At 34.1% G+C, this 27,858-nt stretch overlaps 1 protein-coding gene across 2 annotated transcripts in view; it reads right to left on the reverse strand.

Annotated features, from left to right (window-relative positions):
* Positions 1 to 27,858, reverse strand: part of pigs (pickled eggs) — a 149,051-nt gene that overhangs the window by 56,600 nt on the left and 64,593 nt on the right. For both annotated transcript variants that reach the window (XM_053760900.2, XM_053760899.1), the window contains exon 2: positions 11,809 to 12,013. In XM_053760900.2, coding sequence (XP_053616875.1) covers positions 11,809 to 11,991 — 183 coding nt within the window. In that variant the 5' untranslated portion in view covers positions 11,992 to 12,013. The remainder of the gene's footprint in view (positions 1 to 11,808; positions 12,014 to 27,858) is intronic.

Genomic DNA, 27,858 nt, shown 5'->3' on the forward strand with positions numbered 1-27,858 from the left:
GAAAACATCGCAAGGAAACCTGCACACTGGTTGATTAATAAACTTGTGTGTGAAATGGAGAAGGCAATGGCAAACCACTCCATTAATAGTGCCAAGAAAGTCGATATTTGTGTTTCATTCCACGTATTGACCACGACCCTAAGCCATGAGGGATACGACTATAAAGAACCCAGACGTAAAATTGAAATGGTTCAATTAAATATGGATTTAAGCATCAGCTGTATTAAGGCACTATCTCTAGAAATAATATAGTCAGACATTTGATTATGTTTTTGGGAACAGCAGCCTACCGTCAACTTTTACAGAACGATTCTAATGCAACTCAGTTCAATTTAGCAACCTAAAATGAATCGCATTCATACAAAAAATTAAGTCGATGGTACGAATTTGCGATGCAGTTCAGTTTAGGTCGTAAAGTGGACCGAGTTAACAGATTATGGTAAGCCCCCTGGGTGCAAAAAAATATATAGGTTAAGCCTGTTCTAGCAGTTATTCTAAAAAGCACACTCATTCCGCAGGATTCTGCTCGTTACATATTTATCACTCATGTCATTACATAGTCACACTCATTCCTTCACCTGTATCAATCGACTATACTATTGTAATAGTGAGAGAAACCTTTTATTGGCCTTAATATTGAATAAGAATTTGTATTGTATCCATTCGTAAACGCCGTTGGTTTCTTTATTAAATTAAAAAAAAAAAGGCAATTAAGTATTTTTATTGGGAGTCCTTCTCATCCTCACATATTTAAAGAGTGGGTAAAAGTCCTCTGCCGCGTATGTCTGTCTATTCGCGATAAACTCAGAAACGACTCCACGGATTTTTGTGCGGTTTTCACCATTAGATAGTGTGATTCTTAAGGAAGGTTTGGGTGCATAATTTCTTATGTACGAAAAATTAAGTCGATGGTACGAATTTCAGTTCAGTTTAGTCGTAATGTGGATCGCGTTAAGAGATCATGGTAGCCCCCTGAGCTGGTCCTAAATAAAGAAACCCTATATATGTCGGTTTTTTTTTTCTTTCTACACATTGCGTAACATGTTGCGATTTAAATCGGAGCTATTCAAAGTGGTGCGCTAAACGGAATAGGTACTGTGTTTTAAGAAAGAAAATAAAGGTTTAGTTATATTTATTTTTTACATTGAAACACATGTGCATCCACAGAGTTACTGCGAGAACTATTCGTTATTCGTAAGCTCTAAACCGACAAACAACTCCTCCCTAATTTACACAGGCTAAAAAACAATTAAACATCTCAAAATGGAGTTTACGAGATCACCTCCCACGCAACAAACACACATGGTGAGGACATCGACCTCAGTGACAATGACAGCTTTGTATGCACCCCTATGTTGCTTGATGATCAACTTGTGACCAATCACGAAACGGAATTAAGTAATGAATCCATCCTGTATGTTTGAATTTAACTTCAATATTAAAGTGCCGACACGAAATTTGTGACATTATACACCCCATACTAATATTTAAAATGCCGTGGAAACGGCTGGCCCATGGTGTTCGGAGGCGAAGCGCTTTGTTGGTGAGATAGGACGGCGTTTAAGGTGTCGTGGATATGACTACCGCTCCGGATGGTACTTGGTTCAAAGGCTATCAATTGCTATCCAACGAGGAAACGCAGCTAGTGTTATAGGTACTTTTGAACCGGGTACAATTCGGGTCGGCATTTTTGATTGACTTTGCAATTATTTATGTTTTATTTTGTTTTATTAGTTGTATTTTTAATAAATGAATTTTGTTAAATAAATTTAAAATAAATTGTGAAAAAAAAATTATTTAAAATGCTGTTTGTTACGAGTATGTCTTTCTGTCTGTTATGCTTTCGCTGCTAAATCGCTGGACCGATTTTGCTGAAATTTCGTATGCATGTAGTTAAGAATCCTGTTGAAACATAGGGTGCTATTTTTTTTCAAAAATCAATCCACGAAATTACTCAAATGAGGGATGAAAGTTTGAATGAAACTCCTGTTTGTTCCTCTTTCTCAGACACTATATCCCTCTTGTTCATAAAATAATCTCATTCAGTGTCTTTTATCTCATTCAACGAATGTCGTATTGTAAACTGCGGTAGTGACAAAAATATTTTGTACAATTTAATCATTTTTGTATGCTGATTGATAAATTTATCAAAGCATGAATTAATTAAAACGAATCAATATATACAATTACTAGCTTTTGCCCGCGGCTTCGCCCGCGTCAATTTCTCACGGGGACAGTTCCGAGATCTATCATTTCTTGCGATATTTCATGATTCTGAAATGTATTTCTATGTAGGTACATCGTACTAGTCCTATTAATATAATAAATGCGAAAGTTTAGTAATTACTTGTGTTATATTAGATTCATTTATTAAAAAGCTACTTGTCATGACAAACTTGTCGATGTAATACTGGTAACATTTTCAACTGTGAAAATGTTTAATTATCTCAAATATTTGACAAACAATTTACACATTCGTTTTATTCCCGGGACTCAAAGACGTGTCACAAACTATCAACAAAACTACAATAGCATTATACAAAATTGACAATACATTCTACTACGTATAAACTACCTACTCAACGATTGACATTCCACAGTTCGTGATAATCACTATGTTTATTATTTATATAAGATACTTAATTGTGATCGTATTTTAAATAAACATTGTAATTATGCATCGTATGGAATTTACACAAACTTTATTTTAGTATTTCTTATGGACACGAAATAAGGGAGAAAAGATATCTCTTTTCTCTGCTCGTAAAGTAAATTAAGGGAAAACGTAAACTAGGTAGAAGAAACACATTGGCTAAAGAATCTAAAAATTGAATTCATTCAGTTCCCGATCGCTTCCGTGTAGCAACTTTAGCAAAAGTTAGATAGCCATGATTGTCGTCAATAAATATTCGATGAGAAGCGCCTCTACAAAAATCCTAATGAGTAAAAAGCACTGCTATTGAACAGTCATTGAGACACGATTATAACATAACGTTATTCATAGCCGTATTTCGGCTCTGCACGATGACATTTCGGGCAACCTTCGGGAATAAATTGTCTATTTAAATTACATGGTTTAAAAGAGGAACACTAAGAAACAGATAGACGTGCGGAGGGCGACTGTGTTGTCAAATTTTCTATTACTAAGTGATGTCAAATTTTCGGGAACTGGACCCGTCAGTGCAATAATTTTGTTTATTTATCACACAGAATGTCAAGAACAAGTAACGGTACAAACTAACTTTATTATGCAAAACAGAACCACAAGGTTGATTTCATTTGACCTCAGATAACATCGGTCCCACGGCGAAATGTGGTGTAGTATCAAATCCGGTGTCCGTTATCGATTGTTGTAGTTGTACGGGGCGAATTCGATTATGAATCGATAAAATGATTGTCTGAATCGTATTGTGGTTTGTGGGAAATTGTAAAAATACATTGTTGTATAATTTATTATATTTTTACCCGAGCGGTGCCGGGACATGCCAATAATGCAATATACTGTCGATTGTACAGTGTACAGTCAACAGCACAACAAGTTACCCTGCATGAACCTTTATGTTGCGGAATTAGCGGCGAGTTTGGATTGAATTGGGTAGATTTATGAGCGGTTGACTGTACAAATAAATCACAATAACAATTACAACCAATTAATCAAAGCCTAATTATCGCATAGGAATCGGCACGTTTGCGTCTGCGCACCTGCGCCTGCGCCGGCGCCTCCGCCCGCGCAGTACCTACAGTTTGTAATTATGGGTTTGGTTTTGTGCAGGTGACAGCCACAATATTCTAATGCCACTCTCATCTTCGCATCTATGATTGCGTTCACGGCTGTGGCGCCTGGCCGTCTGCCTGTTCGCGATAAACTCAAAACCTACTGAACGGATTTTCATGCTATTTTCACTGATAGATAGTGTGATTTCTGAGGAAGGTTTAGGTGTATAATTTTTATTGTATTTACCCGACCGAAGCTGAGACGGGCCACTAGTAAAAAATAAAAATATAGGCGTTTGCCTAAATATATTGTTATGAAATTTTGGTACACGCATAGAATATAACCTAGAATTTAAATTTCATATTTTTATCCTGAAAATCCCACGGGAGCGAAGCCGCGGGGCGCAGCTAGTATAAATATAATCGTGTAACAACCGACATGTGTCCGGTCAGAGTATGATTTGTTCAATAAACAAAACTTAAAACAATAATGCCAAGCCCGCGCGGTTCTAGACAACGCCACACCACGTAATTAGCTGATACATTGTATAGTAATGAGACATTGTAATTATACGTTTAAGTTATTATGTTGTGTACTTTTACTGATCTAACGCGGCCCTATTGTATAATACTAATAATCATATCAATACATATAATAAAATTGAAGAAATGCCAAATTTGTACATTGGATATATTTTTTAAAATTCTTCATGGAATATACTTAGTTACTGATATAGATGACGAAAATATAGTTTTGGAAATTTTTGCCTGTCTGTCTGTCTGTCTGTCTGTCTGTCTGTCTGAAAGCACATCACTCGAAATCTACTGGAATAAAAACGTTTATTTACTATTCACAGAATGCACGTTTATTTACTATTCGTGGGCCGGGTCACGACCCGTCCCGGACATCACGATGTCCTGCCCTCTATTATGGTTAAGCTACGTGATGGCTGTCCCATGCGTCAACTCGTGAACGGGTGCTACCAAAGGGAACTGGTCATCTCGTTTCTCATATATTTTCATGTAAGTTAATCGTGTTTCACATCGATATATATATATATATATATATATATATATTATAATCAGCACTTGGATCACAATCATAACCTGTTTTGATATACCTTTTGACTATGTACATTATGTCCTTTAATTATTGTCCTTTAATCCTTATGAGGTTGCTGGGGGTGGATCCAAATATAACAAAACATAGAGAATTGTGGAGGAAACAGACATTTTGCGCCGACCCCAGATGATGGGACAAGGTAAGACAAATTATGAATAATTAGTAATTGTTGTTCCGCTGTTTTTATTATCTCCAGGATCGAAGGGATAAAATAACAGCAAGAACTAAAAGATAGCCTGAGAGCTGACGACGTTGATGATTATTCGAATAATCTTAAACCCAGTCTGAGCTGTCACGTACCATTATAATAATACTGACATAATTTCCACTGAATCACGCTATGTTTCAGTTTTCGCCGAATCTGACTAACGTCGGGTATATTTATCTAGCTAGGAAGAGCACTCCTTGGCGGTGATAAGGTTTATTACTCCAAGTGTATTCGTCATCACAAACAACGACTTCTTTCTTTACGAGTGTGTTAATTACTAACACTTTTGTCAAATTATATTGGAATCATATGAAATTACTTTTAAGACTACCCTATTACGTGTAGTGAAGCAAGCAGCAAGTAATCCTATGCACCATAGATAAAATTATTTCTTTTATCTATACACAATAGTGATGTTCAACTGTCGATCAACCTACGTGCAAGTTTCCTCACGATGTTTTCCTTCACCGGAAACAAGTGGCGGTCTATGAAAACTACTATATACAATAAGAGTCAGATTGGTATACAAACTCATGTGACACGAGTAGGATTCGAACCTGGGGCCTTCCGATTGCAGGTGGACGTGATGTCAACCACTTGACCACCACTTGTGCTACTTTTGGGGATAAATTAAAATTATAAAAATAAAAACTTCCAAAACTATATCGTGAATTTTCTCAATTTGTTTTTCACAATTCATAATATTATATAATATGAATAAGTTGGTAAGCATACCAGTTTTTAACAACATCTCCAGAATTATTGCTTGATATAGACAGATCAACAAAATTCTCCATTTTATTGTTGCGTCTCTTTCCTGTTTCCATGTAATGTTCTATGTAAGTTACTTTATTGATTTACTGATTGATTACTCTTCTTGTTTGCTCTCCACTTACTGTGGCTATGGCTGAAAATCAACGCGTTGCTCCCCGAGGAGCAACATCATCGTTGAGCCATGACCTTTTTGTATTGCTGCAGCACACATACACATTTCTTATGTCTGATTGTTGTTTACCCGTTTATTGTGTCAGTTATTTTTTTTTGTATTAACATTGATGTATGTGTGTGTACTGTGGCTACAAATAAAGTTTTTATCTATCTATTATTTTAGTATGAAATGTTTTCAAGTCATATTTTCTAATGTAACAATGATAAACGAATGCCTTTCTTTCTGTCACTGCCAAAATGATTATATTTAGAGGTCAAGAAATCAAGTATTTTTATCTATGGCAACAATGGAGTTACAAAACCGATATTTATTTACGTTATGTAAATCCTAAATAAGTAGTGTTCACACTGGTATAGTAACGCGCGAGTAGACTGGCAAGTGGGAAGTTGACTTGCAGGCCTGACAGGAGGCTACAGGCTACGCCTATAGGATTTATGTACTTTAAATATATATGTATATGTATATACACGCAGATATTGTAAAAAAATATTTTTATTTAATGTACTTACTAAGATTTTATTTAGTTTTTTGGCAATTAACGATATTCTCTTCTTTTCTATCTGCTTCCAACCCCTTTATCAAATTGGTGCAAAACATTATTACTATTTTTATACTATAGCCCACGGTTCTGCGCTTGACAATAAGTACACTAAGCACTCTCAGCTCTGCAACTATCTCCACACCAAAAATCATATCAACTCAATGCTCCGTTTTGACGTTAAAAAATAACAAACATACACACACACACACACTATCGTATTTGTGGTCAGAATCTCGCACGAAGGGTTCATTCATACTTGTGTCTGTCTGTTTGTTCCGTTAAACTAAAAAACTGCAGCATGGATTTTCAAGCGGTTTTCACCAATAGATAGTATGATTCCAGGTGAAGATTTAGGTGTATAATTTATTATGTTTTTACACGAGCGAAGCCGAGACGGGCCGCTTGTTAAGTATCAATAAAAACGGCAAAAAATCACGTTTGTTGTATATTAGTGCAGATTGATCCACTTGACCAATGTAACCCGGCTAATTGTAGAAGACAGGCGACCTTGTCCATATTGCAACAATTCATTAACACTTACCTCGCACGCCTCTTCGGCATATTTCGTAAATTTTGCGCAAAAATTCACTATTTTGCTAAAACAGTAGCCATATGTACAGACGCAATAAACATTGTATATATTCTTGTTTATTTATTTCAACTTTATTGCACTATATAACGGATCAGTGGGTGGACTTAATGCCTAAGGCATTCTCTATAAGTCGAACCTTGGAATCGAGATATGAACATTGTGTCAATAGATTTAAAATATACAACACAACGCTGTTTAAATGAGTTTCTTTCGTAATTTCTTCTCAGCATTGGTCGTTCTGAAATGCTAGTAGTTTATAGCGGTGGGAAATATTATTTAATTTTGAATATGATGAAAAAAATGTGCCTGTTAAGTGGATTTCTGAATAAATGTTATTAAAAATTGTCACGGGTTTAATGTATCCTGAAATAACAATAAGGTAATATTTTTATTAGTAACACATTATAATATAATCACTACACCACTTAATTACTATAAATAAAATGACTAGTGTGAACCCTAGAGGAACACCAGCTACGAAATAAAATAAAACCTATTCAACTGTCTGGAAAAAAGAGTTACACACAATATTTTAATAAATAATTTATTTAATCATTAGCCATTGACAGAGTTAAACTGACACACGTTTAGTCCAGTGTCAATAGAATCATTAGTTAGCTAATTGGTCTTGATTGATATCAATGTTAATGCTAGTAGTTTGTAGCTTTGGTAAACATCATTTAATTTAGAATATGACGTGAAAAAGTGTCTGTGAAGGCCTAATTTCTGAAGAAATGATTTGATTTTGATTTTGATTGGTATTTACGGTAATCTGTTGCATTTGGCTTCTTGCGCAATTGTATTTAGATCTGATTAGCATTAGATACGATAAGGTACCATTACGTCTTCGTCTCATACGAGGTAGACACAGTCAGTTATTTTATTTACGGATGTCGGCTTTACATGTACTTTAGGTGTAAGTATTGTTGTTTTTGTCAATATCACTATTAACAATATTGTCAATTTGAATTCTAGATTCCTGGACTAAATATATCGCTAATTTATTATTAGCGTTATATTTATTAGTTAATGATTATTGAATACAAAATCACACAACAAGTGTAGGTACAAAATAGCTAGTCAAACACATTTTAATAATATTAATGTTAATAATACACCGATTCTCAAAACAATGGCTTTGTAACAGTACAATAACATAATTTACATGCACCATAACACATTTGAAGATTATGATTATAACCTTAACAATGATATTGTTACAGTTTATGTAATATGAACGAACACACATGCTTTGACATGTGCCAATAGTTTACATTGCTATACCTTGAATTAATACATTTTTATTCATCATAAACCAAATTTGAGTAATAGGTAGCATGTAGAATTTTTCAGGGCGAAAGTTCAGAACAGTAGATGAAGAACAAAGTAATAAATCCATTATCCTTCATTTTTATTTGTTTTATTCATTAGATGTAGTTAGACTAGCCGTACGCTAGTCAGTAAATGAAGATTTTTATACTTACATGGGTATAGTGTGGAAATTCTGAAAATCTCACAGAAATTTTACAGAATACGCCGTTTTGGTGATCTATCCGCATGTAAAATAGACGTGAATACATGTTTGTATGTGGAAAAGTTAAAAATACGACCAATTTAAGAAATATCAATGAATATCAAACTTCCTTCCTGAATTTCTTAACGTGTTCGAATCATTAACTCTAAATAACAAAACAAAGCTTCTCATAATAAACAGTAAACACTATATCACATCACGTTGCTAGCACACCCACTATTATCATATTATTTCTGTGAAATGGACCGCGAGCGATGGCTGTTTGTCACACTCATTTGCTGTTTTGTGATTACTGACTTTCACTGTTTCTAACTTGTTAATAGGTTGTTTGATATTTTTAATTGGATCAATGCCGTTAGTGTACCCGTTTACTTAATATCAATATGTTTTATTTTTTGTCAAATCAGCTACATCTTTCTTCTGCCTCTTATCTTTGCGTGTTGCCGGTTGAATTCAGGGCTGCGACAACCGAAAGAATAATAATTTAAAAAACTCAAAATTTTGAAAATTCGGCTGTGATTTTACAAACAACTTCGTACGATATTCAAGGCGGGATGTCGACGGAGCTTCATTTTCGAATAGGTTCATTAACACTGGCGAAGTGGTCTAACATTTATGCTTCAGGAGAGATAGAAAAACATGGAATATAACAGCTTGTCTCGTGTTTTATAAATACATACGAAAAAGCCGACTATCTAACTAAACTTGACCTTCGAGATTTTTTTACACTTAGTTTTGTCTAGCCTGTGTGCGATAAGGTCGTGATACTGATACAAAATGTCAGATTCTATATACTTACTTATTTCTGATCAATATACCCAATGATTTCGGTCCTATACTATCTTTTACGGAAGAAGACAATTTTATAAATAGAGTCACACACGATTAAACATGGCCTGCCACTGTTATTATGACAATAACTAGATCATTGTTTATAACGAGACGACATTGCGTGACTACGTTGTAAAACAATTGAAGGTGTTTTCTCAATTAATTTAAATACAAATATTCGCCGAAATAATATACTCTTATTAATGTAAAACTTAGTGAATAAGAAATTAACACATGGTATACGTGGTATAAAAACTGTTATTATAAAAAAGTCGCTAAAAATAAGAGAAGTTTAGGATGTCGAAAACCCAAGAAAAGATGGATGGATTGCGTCACAGAATTATTAATAAGAAGCTCCCTTGTTGAGTGAAATGGCAAAAAACATATACAGGACGAAGTACATACTGTGCTGTACTGTAATTAATTCAAAAAGCCTGTCACAAATTAGAGGAAGTTTTCACCAAACATCATGTTTATGTTAGGTATTCACAGAGGCCAATAAAATGTTTATCGATGATATACGATATTCAAGTACCAAAACACGATAAGATTATTGCGCCTTACGTTAATACACGTGGAAATCAATAAGCCCTACTTGATTCTAACATTTCATATAAATGACTGACGTATATCACATAACTGAACAAATTTATGTACTCGAAGCTCATGGGCCACAGTATAAACATTAAGCAGTGTGATTTCACTGCATTTGAAATATCAAAGAATTAGTCTAGTTTTAAAGTTAACTATGAGTACCTAAGTAGAGAAAAAATGTATTAGAAAGAAATAGAAGAAGACAGAAGTGAAAATGATGAATGGAAGGAAAGAGAAAAGTAACAGATCGGTTAACATCAGACAGGGAGAACAACAGGCTGACATGCTGTACCGACCATACATAAGGTGGGATAAGGAAGACAGATTGACAGATGATGATGAAGGGTGAACGGATGATGATGACAGAAATACTAAAACTGACAAAATAACAGTAAACTTACTTATGTTTTATTTTTTAGTTACACAAGTACTCTATTAAGTTGAAGATTGAAGCTTGCAAGTACATCGTTGAATACATATTGGTCTAGCTAAAATAAATTATTTACGATTACATTTGTGAACAGATACATCCTGTAGATTAGATTATCAGATACGGCGGGATTAAATGAATATAGATAAAGTATTAATTTTATACAGCGATTAAAATTCAATGTGTGAAAATACCAATATGTTATAATTTAGATTTGAATAATTATTTCATTGAAGCGAAAACATTGTTGTAAGCAAAGATTATGTAAATCCGCGATTATCTATTGTAACACTTTTAAAACGTAAATAACATATACACGATAAACTGTATCTAAAATTTTAAAAAGAATACATAAAATTCTACAAATTATTAGTTCCAAACTTATATCGTCGTCGTTGTGTCTATCTAGTATTTGTTCTTACTCCTAAGAAGTGACAAGAGATCCAAAGAATTTCTTAGGAGTAAGAAATGACAAGAGATCCAAAGAATTTCTTAGGAGTAAGAAATGACAAGAGATCCAAAGAATTTCTTAGGAGTAAGAAATTACAAGAGATCCAAAGAATTTCTTAGGAGTAAGAAATAACAAGAGATCCAAAGAATTTCTTAGGAGTAAGAAATGACAAGAGATCCAAAGAATTTCTTAGGAGTAAGAAATGACAAGAGATCCAAAGAAAAATGTAACAAATACTAGATAGACACGACGACGACGATATAAGTTTGGAACTAATAATTTGTTGAATTTTATGTAGGTATGTTCTTCTTCATAGCCGTATTCCTCATGGCTGACGGTCGTGGTTGTTACGTGGAATGAAACACACGCAACAACTTTCTTAGCATTATTAATGGAGTGGTTTGCCATTGTCTTCTACATTTCACACACAAGTTAATAAGAATCAACCAGTGTGCAGGTTTCCTCACGATGTTTTCCTTCACCGGAAGCAAGTGGTGGACGATGAAAACTACTATACATGAGTCAGACTCGTATAAAAACTCATGTGGCACGAGTAGGATTCATTCGATCCACAGGCGGGCACAGTCGGGACAGTCTTAACCATTACACCACCACCGCTTCTTTGTAGGTTATTTGTATATTTTTAATTGTTCTTGAAAATAACGCTATGCACTGGATTCAGATTTTAAATCCTGTAAGATGAATGGAATGAACATACACTGAAACAACCGTCAAAATTGCCATACGAATAAATAAATTGTCCCTTGTAAATCGACACGATTGTATTGTATTCATGAAAAAATAATTTTAAATTAGACACGGTGTTCTAAATTAAACTCACCCTGCACAAAGCGACGCCTGTGTCCAGCCTATCCAAGAAGTTGTCTGCGTTGATCCTCAGCTCAGGGTAGAGGACTGTCAGCCACTCGGCCAGGTCCTCCTTCATAGCATACAGGTACTCCTCGGAGGAACGGAACGGCCTGAACGGCCGCGCCTCCAGGAGCACTGCGCCCGCGCACGACATCCTGCTTAGATGGTCATTGGCTCTGGAACAAGACAATTCAAAATTATAAATCTAGTTTATTTGATGAAACTAAATGTTATAATATTACGTTTTATAGAAGTGAATTAACTATTCAATGAAAATTTGCAACTTCAATAGAAATAAATGGAGAATTATATGGCAAATAATTTAATTGAAAAAACGCAAGGATTTAAAAATACTGATAACGTTTATTTGAAAATTTAAAATAGTAAACATATTGTAATCGACGAGATCGCAAATGATACGAGTACAGTTTGCCAAATTTGTTAAGTATTCTAATGAAAAAAATTGGTCAATTTCCCAGAGTACATGATATAAGTTCCTTACATTTTCTTAGAAAGGATTTGTATAATGTAACTACTTGTCAAAAAACTGAAGGTACCTAAAAATAAGTCGGCAGTCTATTAATTTTGCGTCAAACATCATCAGCTCGAAATAGTCTGAAATACTAGACATTGCGCGGCAATGGCGCGAACTCCAATTTATCTAAATTTACGCTGACGGTGACACAGTGCAGTCTAATCAACTGCATCACAATTAGCACCATCATTTAGATAGATTCCAGACGTGCAATATCAGCCTCATTGAAAATTATTAGGCTAAAAATGTTTAGCGTAACATCGAAATAAATAAGAACAATAAAGACATATAGTTTGCATAGCGGATTTATAATTCTCAAATGGTAACAGATTGTTAGTCTATGAATAGAATAATCTAGCCTTAATTGTAAGTCTTATTTCTAGAACTTCTGGTCCTTATCCTTGACCTTTTACAATCTCCGTGTTTAGGAGAAGATGCTGGAACATAATATTGCTTATCTTCAGCTGCGTATTGGAAGTCGACAGTAGACATACACGTTTTAAGTGAAATGTTTACTCAAATAAAGGACTTAATATAATTTTAATTTGAATACACAAATTTGGATTCGAATTTACATTCTTCTTTAAGCAGCAATTTTAGTCGCATTTATATCCTAGTCTAACTGGACTTTTGGTTATACTTAAAGCCCAATTTAAGTCAGACTGTAGCCCATTATTTAGTTGGGACCGTGATAGCTACCAAGGTTACTGGGTGCTAATTCATCAACGTCTGATTAATTTTGCTAATTGCTGAAGAATTTGGCGGAGCATCTTTTAATTTAGTGTGTCTCAGCTGTGTTATTTCAATCTTTGTCATTCATGAGTTCATAACCATAGCAGATGCTTTTAGGCGACATTCACAAAATCTGACACCAATGTTAGTAGTAACTCGATATGAAAAGAAAAGAGCTATAAAGGTATAAAAGTTCACGTTATCTTGCTTGAATGTTGTATAATAAAAAAAACACTACATAGCAAATAATACAAAAATTTGAAGAATACTAAAATTATTCAAACGCATCGAACTGTTATTGACGAATAAATCATCTGCAATAATAAAAATAATTTTAGTGGGTATGTAAGATATAAATCGCATCAAAATGGCGGCAGTCACGGCAATCTAATTGCGATATTATTACCCGTTGCTAATCTAGATGATTGTGCTAAAAGCCTAATTGATTGTTTGTTTCCGCGTTTCGTTTCACAATATTGAAACTAAATTTCATATCTATTTAAAATTTTGGCAAAAACCCTTTACAAAGAAATTTCCGCACGCCTGGTCGATGTCTCTGAGGACCCAAGGGCTGGTCACTATTTTGGCCAACGTTTGAGTTTGGCCATACAAAGAGGAAATGTCGCCAGCCCTCTGGGAACTTTACCGCACAACGACGGCGATTTAGTGTCAATTCTTTCTTTAAATTAATTTAATATTTTTTATTTTAGTTTTAATTTTAACAAACAGCTTAAGTGTGTATATATATATATAATCATAAATTTATTTAAATTTTGTTTATATTATAATATCCCTGTGTTCCTGACTGTTATCGGCTAAGATTTCATAGCAAGAAGAATATAAGAAGCAATTTCATATTCTCGACCTCGTATAAGGCTTGGTTGGTATCAAATGGCTGATATATCCTGTTTTTGATGGTCCTCACTGCACTAGAATTTTTAGAGCCTTAGGATACATATTTATATAGAATGTAACTGAAAAAATATATCGGTAGATCAGCTGTATTTCAACTCTCTATGTAAATTAGTATTAGGGTGTTGACGACAACAATTATGCGGTTTAAACTTCTGCTTTTCATCATTATAACACTTCCATCATTGCTTTGGACTCCCGAACTTGTCTCGTAAAACATTAACAACCTTGACGTCCAGTCTTGTGATTTTATACTTTCTTACAACTTCACATTGATGCATGGATGTTTGACACTCTTTCATGTGAAAAACTTCTAGACTTATTTCTTTGAAATTCGGTACATTGGTAGAATAAAACCTAAAACATATGAGAGCATATGGATTACACTGCCGTCATACGGAGTAAGGACGCATCTGACGTTTTTATCGAAAATGAGTTTCATACTGATTCGGAATCAGGAGAATAAGACGCATCTGCTAGTATTTTTAAAGTTTTCTAAAACAAACGCAACCTATAAAATCTAACTGCAAAATAGGACGTATCTGCAATATTTCACTAATAATACTAATTTGGATGGACCTTTCTGTTCTATAATAAATTGAAAAGACATATTTAAATAGAAATGTCTTTTTTTAACACAATTTTTGTAATGTGTCATATAATGAAAAGGCATTTCTATATTGTAATAAAAAGAAAAGTCGGATTGGCGAAGATGTGCCTCTTTATGTTAGCATTGTTCACTTATGTATACCAGGCGCTAAACTACCTAGACGCAAGTGGCAGTAGCGTCCTTTTTTCGTAGTATCGTTTGATGTGCGGGGACTGCGGGGAGTTCGTGGCACGTTGTCCGCACAATCAGTTGCGCCTAGGCAGCCGAGGCGAAAGCCGACGTCTATGCGACGCTCGTCTCCGTGTTTTTTACGGAAATATGGTAAGTATATGCACGATATTTTCATGTGTCAATTTATAAAATTTATGACATTACAAACGAACTTGCCTATCCAACATTAAGCTAAAAATGTAATAATTGCTATAAAACAAATCGCCTCGGCACGCCACGGGTTTAGATGGGTGGTATGTCTGAATGTGGTGGTGGTGATGGTGATATGTATGAATATTTACGCATAAGTAATCCCACTATAGGTTATATTTATTCATAAATATGAAAGTTTGGATTTGAGTGTGTCAGGATACTCAATTACGTATTTCCGTCCAGGATTTTGATGAAATTAGGTACATGTAGAAAATTTTACTTTATATTTATTTTATTATTATACATAAGTATACGCATCCTGGCTTTGGCTGGTTCCCAGTGAAAAAAATAGGTTTTGGTTATAATTGTTACAGTCTAATCAAGCGAGATCTTCGAGGTGCTCAAAAATAATTTCGTTAGTACAACCAACTAGTTCCAGTGAAACTAATTACTTGAATAACGAAATTTTGAATAACGATGCTATGGATAACCAAATGTTGAATCATGATACTTTTGAGATTTTGAATAGCCAGATTTTGAATAACGAGATTTTGAATGACGAGATTTTAAAATAAAAATTGATTTAATTGGATTTTGATTCAGACGATTCAATTTTTGATAAAGATTTTATACCTTCAAGTTTAGAACTGCAACAAAGTTCCGAAGATTCAGACTGCTCAATGGACATCATTCCTAACTCTCAGCCGATTAATATTATCATTCCGGAGTCACCCGAAGAGTCTCATCAAGATAGTTCGGAAAATCTAACGAAGAAAGGGCAAGTTAGGAAACGTACAAAGTATGACAAGACACCAGCACAGAGGAAACAAATGAAAAAAAATGCAAATATGGAAAATAAGTATCAGTTAAAACCTGGATGTAATATGATTACTAAGTCAAGATTAATAGGGATTAAGCAGCCATGAAAACATTTATTTAATTAGAAAGAAGAAGTAATAGAATAAGTTTTTTATGTAGTTGATTTGATTTCAATTGGAGTGATCTCAAACAATTCTTTTGGACTGTTCACTAAATCCCAAGCATAATTTCATAGAATTTCAAGAAGTGGGCCCTCAGGAACATATGTATACTAATACTCTGAATTTATTGAGCTACCAAAGCTGTGATTGTCGTTTTAGTACTGTAAATTTTTAAAATTTGCAAACTTTCAGTATAAGTATAATTTCTTATTAGACTTTTGTGATGTTTAATTATTATGTCAATATAAAAGAAATTATTTCGTAACGTGTTTTTTTTCATTTTGTTTTAAACTCCAATTCATAGATGAAAAACGAAAAATTTTATTATATAATATAATACATTTTTTAATAATAGTAATAATAACTTGAACAGCAGCTAATGGCTAAAAATGTGTTTGTTAAATAGTAAATTACAACCAATTTTTACATTCTTACTAAGTAGTAAAGACGGCTCTTAAAGTTTCTGAGTTGAAAAGACACATATAGCCATATACGTCTTTTCAATACAGTATTCAAGATTTTTCTATATTTTTTTTACTAAGAAGAAAAATAAAATTTTAATTATTAACGATATTAAATAAAAAATAAATATAATAAATACCTATACCCATAGATCTCACTTATTTACACATTTTACAACCGTAAAAGTATATAATATCTTAACCTCTTTCGCGCAGAAAACTTTTTAAATTGAAAATCACAAACTATTTTTTTTCTCCGTTTTCAAGTTAGTGCAGAAACGTCATTTCTCCGTATGACGGCAGTACAGGTTGGTATAGTTTACCTAGTACTATACTAAACTATACCAATTGAGTGCGTTCGTTTACCTCCACGCTCGGCCGACTCGAGTGACGATGTCGATTATACTCATTTATAATTGCGCTTTCTGATAGCTATCGAGAATCGAGACTGATTGGACACGGCTCGGGAAATGCCGATTTCGTTAATTCGGCTTCTGGCGCAGACGCATGATAAGCTGATTGGTCCACCTATTGTATTATACTGAGATCATACCAAACCAAGAAACACTGATAGTCAATACTATTGACGGTTTCTTGTAAATAAACAAAATGCGGTCAAGTTTTAAAATTATAAATAGCAACTTTCTTGTTTACATCAAAAATATTCTATAAAAAACTTGCCAAATCTCGATGAAGCTGTATCTCTATGAAAAGAAATGAAATCACTAGGTATAACCCAAGTCATGTAAGGTTCCTTACTGCGATATATTTATTAATATTATTAGTTTCAATTGTATGTGACCGACCATTGAACATGAAGACAACAGCCAAGTCACTCAGTCACAAATACGTAAAATCTTTGATGATCAAGAAAAGATTGAATAATCTGTAATAAATACCTAAAGATGTAAATTTATCAGAATCTCCTAGAAAACATAATTTGCACTGTCAATCAAGCATGAAATATGCATGTATTATGTGTATCTCATTACCAAAGCTTGTTTTTATACCTACTGATTTCATACGCGCTTGAAACGAGATAATATTATTGTACATCAAGTTACCCTACATGAACCTCAATGGCGCTGTAAACAGCGACGAGTTTGCAATGAATTTGGGAAGGTTGGTGTGCTGTTGACAGTACAGATTTATGTAGATAACGATGAACTTTTTTTATGACAATATTATTTTAAATGTTACACTTGAAAAAGGGCAAACACTCATTATAATGATGAGCAGCGATCGTTGGCCTGGGTTAAGTCCGAAAGAAGAAGAATTATCGAAGTTAGGACGTCCTAAATTTATAATTTATATAGTCGTCTAATCGTCATTATAATAAATATCATCAAGAAGTCAACAGCAGGACATAAACATCTCCCATAAACATCAACGAGCGACAATACGTGATCTGCGTCGTGCCTATCCCTGAGATTTCTGATCAGGTCGTACGACCACCAGGACGGTGAACATTCTGCCTCGACGGCCTTATCGGATCACTAGACCACACCAAACCCAAAATGTATTTCAAAAGATGTCGTCATATAGCTATACTATACGTAGAAGACAATTCATTACATTTTATTGGTGATAAAGAGTGTAATCTTGTCTTTATACCTGTTAAAGTACTTAATTACCACGCAAAAGTGTAATTCGGATTCGCATCTTCATAACAAGTCAAGGCGAAGGTTGAAGGTCAGTGACTCAGCACCTGAGCTGACATTTTATCGGCGCCATCTTTTATTTCCATCTCGTCTGGTATCCGTGTCGAAGATGGTAAATTAAGGGTGTTTATTGGGTTTTAATAATCCATAGACATATATGATGACAGACTGGACTGTGGATCGAAAGAAAAATTATGAGCTTTATCCTTTTAACTCAAAAAGTTGCTTGATGTCGTCAAGGATGATAATTAAATAAATAATAAATATATACAGACTGAATCACACAGATTGAATTAGCCCCAAAGTAAGTTCGAAACTTGGGTTATGGGATACTAACTCAATGATACTATATTCTATAACATATACATACATATATAGATAAACATCCAAGACCCAGGTCAATTTGAAAAAGATCATTTTCTATGTTGACCTGACCGGGGTCGAACCCGGGAATTTCAGTGTAGCAGTCCGGCGTGATGACCATTTAGGCCACGGAGGTATGCGTACTAATTGCCTGACAACTAAGAATATCAAAGACTGTGCGAAATGGAGAAGAAAAAGCAGGAAAACAGACCAGGCTCCGCTTTGTAGCGGCGGAACTAACAGGGCAAATAATCAGATGAGAGCGAGAGGTCAGGGTCGAAAAGGGTTTCGGACACCATAATATGTATGGGTTGTTTGAAACGAGGAATGTCCGACAAATCTCAATGTACTGTCAACAGCAAAACAAATTACACCGCATGAACCTCTAGGTTGATGTGCTGTAGACTGTACAATATGAAAATTTAAGTTAGTATATCATATTTTAACAAGTTTGTAAATATATATCTATGCATTAAGAGAAGCTTAACGCTGTGTTTTCAGAAAATATCCAGTCTAAGATCTCATATAGTCTATGTGTACAACATTTATTTATTTCAGTTTTTGTGCCTATATTTAATACAATTCCGTGTTAATGGTAATCAAGGCGTTGTGGTGAATTTAATAAAGGGAATAAAATATTGTTTAAAGTTTCTTTGTTTTATATTTTTAATGCCTCGTACGAAACAATGGTTGTTGGCCGCTGTAATTGTATTCGGTTAATATTCCCTTAATTATTACTAATTTTACATTACAGAGCGATGATTCAGTATAAGGTATTCGGATATAGGCTCATAAATCATCATATGGAATTTTTCAGAGAATATGTCAGCGAAAAATTAAACAGGTACGCAAAATTGACCTACTTTAGTCAAAAGCTATATTGTTTTTTTTTAATGGATGAGCCAGCAATGGACGTCATCACACAAAGAAACGAAGCTATTAATAAAATTTGCATCAACTTCAAAGCTTCTTACTGCCTATGACATGTTTACTGGAATCAAATGTTTCAATTTTATGAATCACTGGCTGTGCGCCGGGGCTTCGCTCCTTTAAGATTTTCGGGATAAAAAGTACCATATGTGCTATTCCAGGTTATATTCTACCCGTGTACCAAATTTCATAACAATCCGTCGAGTAGATTTTGCTTGAAATAGTAACAGACATCCTCAAACTTTCGCATTTATAATATTAGTAATTAGGTTTGAAAAACTTGAATCTTTAAATTACACTTGCAGGTAAAACATATCTAAATTTTAATTCCAATAGTGAACCCCGCAAAAACAACACACATAAAGTCCCAACTCCATCAACGTACATTTTGTTAGGTTTTTCGGCCAGTTTTTGGTCGACATGATGTCAATGTCCAGATAATTCACGTAAATGAAGTCATTTTATGTTACTTCAAATTACATTCGATTACGTTTGTTTGTTTTGATAAAAAGAAGAACCACAAAATTCGACGTTGATTTTAACCGACGCGTCGCTGACGTAAAGACAAAATGGCGTACATTGCGCATTGCGCGCATTTCTGCGCACTCAATTCAAAATAATAACAGTTTAATCATAAGCCATAAGAGAAATCTTTACAAATATAGGTCACCATAATATTCTCATCACCCTTACATCTGTCGTATAGATTACCATTAGCAAAAACAAAGTAGTATTATGACATGTAGTGTAGGGTCGGCAACACAATGCAAAGATCCGCCACGCTTGCGCAAGCGCACGCTCCGATGACTTCCGTTGTCGTGCAGAGGTACGTAAAGTTGGCAGAAAAATATTTTATTATTTCGAAATTTTATCTAAAAACTGTAGTTATTTATTACTTTACAATGGGTAAGTAATAATTATCTACGTAAATTTATATTATAACTAGATGTTGCCCGCGGCTTCGCTCGCGTTTATTTCCGGGATGAAAGGTCCTTCTCCATACTTCAAACTATATGTATGCAAAATTTCAAGATGATTGGTTAAGTAGATAGAGCGTGACAAACAAACTTACTTTCGTATTTAATAATATTAGTTAGGATAACACTTTTATCACACTCAGGCCAATATTATGAGTAACATTATAAACGTGTTCGGTAATTTCCCTGTAATTATTTCTAATTCTTCATTACAGCGCGATGACGCAGTAGGTATAAGGATCACACATGGAATTTTTCAGAAAATATCTTACATCATCGAAAAGTAAAATTTATGTTATTTTTTTTTTCAAACATTTATTTAGTAGTTGTTGTAAACAATATAAAGTTAAAATTTTCTACGTCGCTTCAGTTTCCATAACAATGCGTTATGTGTTATGATAAGCGTGAACTGATGGTGCAATCAAGATCGGCTACCGACGAGGGAATTCCTCAGCGGTTACTCAACGTTTTAATGCACTAACATTTTGGGTCACATTTTGAATGCAATAAGACCTCTTTGACGACTAAAGCTTGTGGCAAAAATTAGGTACAATTTTTTAACCTTGTTAAATCGAATAACACAATTTTTTTTTCGCCAAATGGCCGAATGTTTTTGCTGTCCGTACGCGCTTAGTAGGGTAATCTGCCTGGTCGACATCGTGAATGTTATTTTTAAGCCACGCGCTTCGTTCACCACACGTGGTTTGATTTTAAGCAAGTTCTATTTCTGTTGTAACTTGGTCTAATTCTTTGACCATTTCTGTAAGGAAAGAACAGAAAAAATGTTATTTAATATGATTTTTATCAATCCTATTTTATAAGTCGTATACTTAACTTTTATATTATTACGATATCAGCTTTTTAGGTTTGATGGTGGAGTGTGGGGGTTTAGAGATATGAGGTAATAAAGAATATTACATACATAGATAGATAGATAAAGTCATAATTGCACTATTCACAAAGAAGTTTAGGTTCAATTACAACGGGTAAAAAGGTGTATTATCCCATCCCAACTAATATTATAAATGTGAAAGTAAGTTTGTTACCTCTTCACGCTCTATCTTTGCATACATGTAGTTTGAAGTACAGATAATGACATAGGGTACTTATCTTGCTTTTATATAAAGCTTGTTTTTATAAAATACTTATACGACTAATAGCTTACTATATCGATAATACCGATATTATTATTTACTTTCATTTCCACATCACTATATACAAACAACCTTGCGATCCGGAATCGAACTTGCGGCCTCGTACGGCCATTAATCCCAATTCGCCAGCTACACTCTACTGCACATCGACCTGTCCAAAATCAAATTCTCCTTTATCACGTCGGGATAAGGTCTATGGTAACACGACATATCGCCAGCACGTGTTTGTGAACTGATAACAGATATCGCTTGTACGAATTATGTTTATTATATTTCATATATATATATATATCGGCACGACCACTGCTGAGAAGAATTGCCGAAAGAAACTCATTTGAACAGTGTTGGTCCCTGTAAAATGCCAGTAATATTTGTAGCTTATGAGAAATAACTATTTAATATAACAATTTAAGAAAAAATGTGCCTGTGAAAGTCTAATTTATGAATAAATGATTTGAATTTTGAATTTGAACAAAGCATCAGCTTTTTGCCCGTAGCAGCTGCTCCGTCCGCGTGAATTTTCCACAGAAACACTTTTTTCTAGAATCTGTGCTTCTCCGTACTCTTAACTACATGTATGTGGTTCTAGAAAATAAATTGTGAAGAGGTAACAAACAACTGAATACTAAAAATGCCGAAGACAGGTAGAAAAAATATAAATAAATATATTAGGACAAATCACACAGATTGAGCTAGACCCAAAGTAAGTTCTAGACTTGTGTTATGGGATACTAACTCAACGATACAATATTTTATAACAAATACATATATAGATAAACATCCAAGACCCGGGCCAATCAGAAAAAGATCATTTTCCATCATGACCCGACCGGGGATCGAACCCGGGACCTCTCGGTTTAGAGGCAAGCATTTTACCACTGCACCACCGAGGTCGTCAAAAAAGAAGGATCAGAAAGGAGAAGAAAAATTAGGATACCCTGGGCTCCGACGTTACGTATACAGCCCTCCGTGATCCACTGCTGGGCATAGGCCTCCTTCCGTCTCCGCCAACCATCTCTGTCCTGGGCCATCCCCATCCAGTTGTTGCCAGCAATTTCCTTTACATTGTCGACCCATCTAGCTGCCGGATGTCCTACGCTCCGTTTTCCAATTTTGAGGTACCACTCTGTTAAAGTTTTACTCCACCTTCCATCATTCCTTCTGGCCAGGAGCCCAGTCCAATTCCATTTCAATGTCGCGACTCTGGAGACCACGTCTTGAACTTTCGTTCGACGACGTATCTCCAGGTTGCGAATTAGATCTTGTAATCTTGTTAGGAATCTCAACACTATTATCGATTTTATTCATTATCTACTTGATCATGCCTTTTACAAAGTATATATATATACTGACAATTAACTAATATTGACAATTTTCAATAATTTTATTGGAAATACAACTTTTATTTATTCATTCAAATTTTGAATAATGATGTAAATTCGTCCTCCTAATTTTTAATATATGTATAAGACCTATATTTGTTAATTGACGTCCTTGGAGAAAAGGCTGCGGTGAAGTTTGTTGCGCCGCTTCTTCTTCACCTGCGCTTTGGAAGCCGGCAGTAGACTTAGTTTAAGTAATTTTTTCGACGTCAATAAGTGATGTATATCATCCTAAATCGAATAAAGAATTTTGAATTTGAATTTGCTAAGAAAAAAACTCTAAGACGAGAAAGTGAGAGAGAAAATATGCTGCATATTCTCCTAATTACCCTTCTTACTCCAGGTAGAAGCGGTGGTGGTGTAATGGTTAAGACGCCCGTCTGTGGATCGAAACGTCCCACGTTTCGTTCTCGTGCCACATGAGTTTGTATACCAATCTGACTCACGTATAGTAGTTTTCATCGTCCACCACTTGCTTCCGGCGAAGGAAAACATCGCGAGGAAACCTGCACACTGGTTGATTATTAACTTGTGTGTGAAACGGAGAAGGCAATGGCAAACCACTCCATTACTAATGCCAAGAAAGTTGTATGTCTTTAATTCCACGACCCTCAGCCATGAGGAATACGACTATGAAGAAGAAGAACTCCAGGCATAACTGTGTGGCATTGGCACTACTTATTAGTGTTTTGGGGAACTATATTACCTTTGACCTTTGGCACACCAAGTTGTTAACTAGTGAAACAAAGAAAACAAAAAAATTACAAAAAATTAAAGATCGTCATTTTTCACTATAACACAGAGAACTACTGTTCTCTTAATCTCAGCCGGTTGTTTACCCACTATGCCACCATGAGCGAGCGAATGGCAGGTCGCTTGTTCTCTTGTCAACGATTACCTGATTAGACATACATACTCGTATGACGTGTTGATACAATGATAAGGCGGCTCATTTGAATATTGGTGTGTATATAAAGCTTGTGGACCACTAAAACTAGCTATCCAATTGCCACTTATTTGTTTCAAGCCTTATTTTAGTTTCACGTCAAAAATACAAAATACAAAATATTTTATTCAGTAAGTACAATTCTTTACACAATTACATTGTTGGGATCTACTTTTAAGCATAAAAATGCTTGTGCCAGCAGACCCCGCTCTTCCATATCACTAACAATATAGAATGTACATTTCAATATTTTTTTTTTTATATGCAGCAGGTAAGTATAATTTCTTATCATAACAGATTGGCAAACTATATGAATTACATATTATTATTACGAACTATTTAAACATAGCATCTATAAATCTATAATTAGTTATTATACACATACATTACACATACATACACATTACACATACATATACTACATATACCTTACATATACATAAGACATGGGCATATACATATAGGTGCACATCTACTCATACATATACATACACACATAAATATATAGAGATAAGCATAAATTCCGGTGAAACAATATATATATTAAAGAATTTGTATACAAAATGATTCCAAGCATCTAGATCTATAGGTGTGGGTAATCTATGAACGTCTCTAGTTCGTCATAGTTTAATTCTTTCAGCCAGATCTTCACGTCTAATCAATACAAGTAAAATTTCACTAACACTGCTTTTTCGTCACTGTTGAAATATTCTACGCTTCAATTTCCATAACAATGTATTATTATGATAAGTTTGACCTGACATGGCACCTAGGATCGGCTCCTGATGACACTCCTCAACGGTTTACTGCACGGAGATGGTTTTTTGTCACGTATTGAATTAAATTACATCGCTGATGACAATAAAAGCTGGTATTAAAATATTATGCAATAAAAACTTGTCCAAATTGATTGATTTTTGTTTTACATTGTATGTTAGGTATATATAATATAATTAAATAAAAAGTTAAAATTAAAAAAAATCAGAAATGCAGTGAAATGTTTAAGTGCTTTTATTTTTCAGATATTTTTGAATTTTTCAAAACTATGTTTGATAACTTTTGTTATCCTCTCAAATTTTCGAAAACATTTAGTATAATATTAACCAATACTACTAATATTCTTGTGTTAATCAGTTTTAGTGGACAAAGCGTTTACCCATGAGAACATTGCGCATATGTCAACATTGTAAATGTAGATGATTTGATAACATATGTACAGATTTCCGATCGCTTCCAAACGCGGTCGCAGTCTGTCAAAGTCTTATCTTTTAAGAAACAAGTACAAAAAAGGGAACATATTATATTTTAAAATATATTACAAATAAAAATTATTTATAAAGCCAAAATTCTTTGTTAGATATTCCCCATAAATGAGCCCTGAGCTCTAACGCATAGCGAATGAGGAAAACACGGGATGAGACTCAGATGATAGAGAGAGCAATATTTGTAACTATATATGTTATGCTGGGCAAAGGCCTCCCCTTCTATCTTCTAAAGGTCTAAGCTATTTGTTGCCAACCCCGCCGAAACCTGTCTAAATCATCCGGCCATGTTGCTCGTGGTCTATCTCAACGCCTGCGCCCTTCGGGAACCCAATTTGTGGTGATCTGTGTGAATATTTGAATCAAGAATGACGATTTCGTACAAATTAAAAATATAGGTGTTTTCGGGTGCTTAAAATCGATCTCAGATGGGACTTGTCTTGGAAAATTCATTTATTAAAATTATTCACAATAATATTTTATTTCAATATGGAAAAAAATAACTTTCCCAAAATGGGACCTACCTAGATCTACTTTTATCATCATCATGGGGTGCCATCTTCGAATTGAAGTTTGCAGGTCAGCATACGGAAACCCTCGCGGCTTTGGGCCGCTATTTTCAGTTGGTTGTATCTAAGTCCGGTCCAATCCTTTATGTCATCAAACCACTTTCGTCGAGGGCGGCCAGGAGGTCTTTTGCCAGGTATTTTGCCTTCAAGAATCAGTCTTTAGGTCTACTTTATGTGCCATTAACATGAACACATATTTCTAATTTCATTGAAATCGATAGTCGTTCCCGAAAACGCTAGAGATTTTTCATGATCGAATACCTAACAGACTTTATGACATTTAGAGAAACTACCGAAATAATTTACCTCATATATAAACTGAAAACACAACACTCCTTTTTTGGTCAGTCGTATAAAACACAAGTTTTGTAGTATCATAATTGCTACTGCGACTACAAGATTTAATTTATACGTTGCGTTGGATGTCGGAAACCAACAACCGTTGACAAGCGACAGGTGTGATTTTGTTGATGCCGACAGTTCTCCAAAACATTTAATTAAACGTTAACACCATATAAGCAAAGGCGTAAATAGGAAATATATTATGGGTCGTTTATAACCCTCAACTCAGAATGAGGATTGGAACGATTTTGATAAGGTTTTCTTCACTTGTTTGTTGTTGTCTTCTTGGCTATATTTCGTGAAATGGATTTTTTTAGCAATTTTAAAACTTAACGCATTTGTTAATCATTATTATAATTTCAATAGAAGTATGCCTACTTCAAACCTTATAGTTATATTGTATAACTTTAATTTTAAAAGATAAGTTATTAAAAATGAGTTACCTTTTATATTAATTTATATTTACTTTCTAATTATAATTCATATAAATGGCATCTTCAACAATTTAATTGTCTACATTTATAGAATTGAACGATTCAAGTTTTAAAAATATGTAATATAATATATAATTGCTAGATTCCGACAGCCATTTTCTTTTATTCAAATTCAAAATTCAAATTCAAAATTCTTTATTCAATTTAGGATGATATACATCACTTATTGACGTCAAAAATTACTTAAACTAAGTCTACTGCCGGCTTCCAAAGCGCAGGTGAAGAAGATGCGACGCAACAAACTTCACATTACTTTAACTTCACAAATTTTATGTATTTCAAACTTGTTATTTTTATTAAATACATTAAATAAGAATATTTTGACGCCATTCTTTGAGTCTAGACCAAAACACGTGTGTCATTGACCCCGCGGCGTGGTGTACGCCAGATGGCAAATGTCCTAGAACAAGACTATAATAAAAATATACTAGATATACAAATTTGAAGACAACTTCAATACTAAAAAAATATTTTACCTATCTATATAAAACAAAATAAATGTATATAAAAAGAAACACACCAACAAATGTACATAGGTAGTATACTTAAGTGTTTTTTTCTCTATGTGAAATGTAAATTTCTTTGAGAAAATAAAGTTCATTAACCTCAAATACCTTTAAGTGCCTCGAAAAACAATACAACTCGATAAATTTTAACAATTACTTGTTTCTTAGGTCTATTATCTACAGACCTATAGAATAGATCAGGAGCATATAAGTAATGGGTTTATAACTAAAGATTGTGTTTTTTTTAATATACTCTAAGTATTCAATTACCTGGTAAAATATAAAATATAACACACTTGATAGAACTATGACGAAATATAATTGATAATTGGGAATTATGAATATGCGTAAACATCTTCTTCTAAACATTTTACTTAGTGAACTTCTAAATCACAACACGATTAAGAAATGAACAATGGTAAATGAAAGAATAAATAAACTTCTTATATACGTTTAACAATTTCCTGATAAAACAAAGAATTTAACCTAATTCCTATCTACCAGGCGAACATAAAATTAAAGCGTTTTACCATAAACAAAGTGAACAAAGTGAATGAGCCCAAATATTTTCCACAGACGGAGCGCGGTGGTGTCTATGCTAAAATAAATCAGTCCAAAAATATCTGGCGATTTACTTCCTTCGCCTTCGAAATTCTAACCTAAATGCACATTTTTGTGTTGTATTTGTGACAGACTTCGTAAATCTCTTTGATGTTATAAGTTTTATGTATTTTATTATCTAGTCCACAAAACATAAACTCGACTAGCTTGAAGCGGCGCGGATTTGAAGTACTTATCCTTGAAAATTCAGAAAACACGGAAGCTCTCACAGAAGAAATCTA

The sequence above is a fragment of the Plodia interpunctella genome, chromosome 21 (assembly GCF_027563975.2).
Source record: "Plodia interpunctella isolate USDA-ARS_2022_Savannah chromosome 21, ilPloInte3.2, whole genome shotgun sequence".
Classification (NCBI taxonomy): Eukaryota; Metazoa; Arthropoda; class Insecta; order Lepidoptera; family Pyralidae; genus Plodia; species Plodia interpunctella.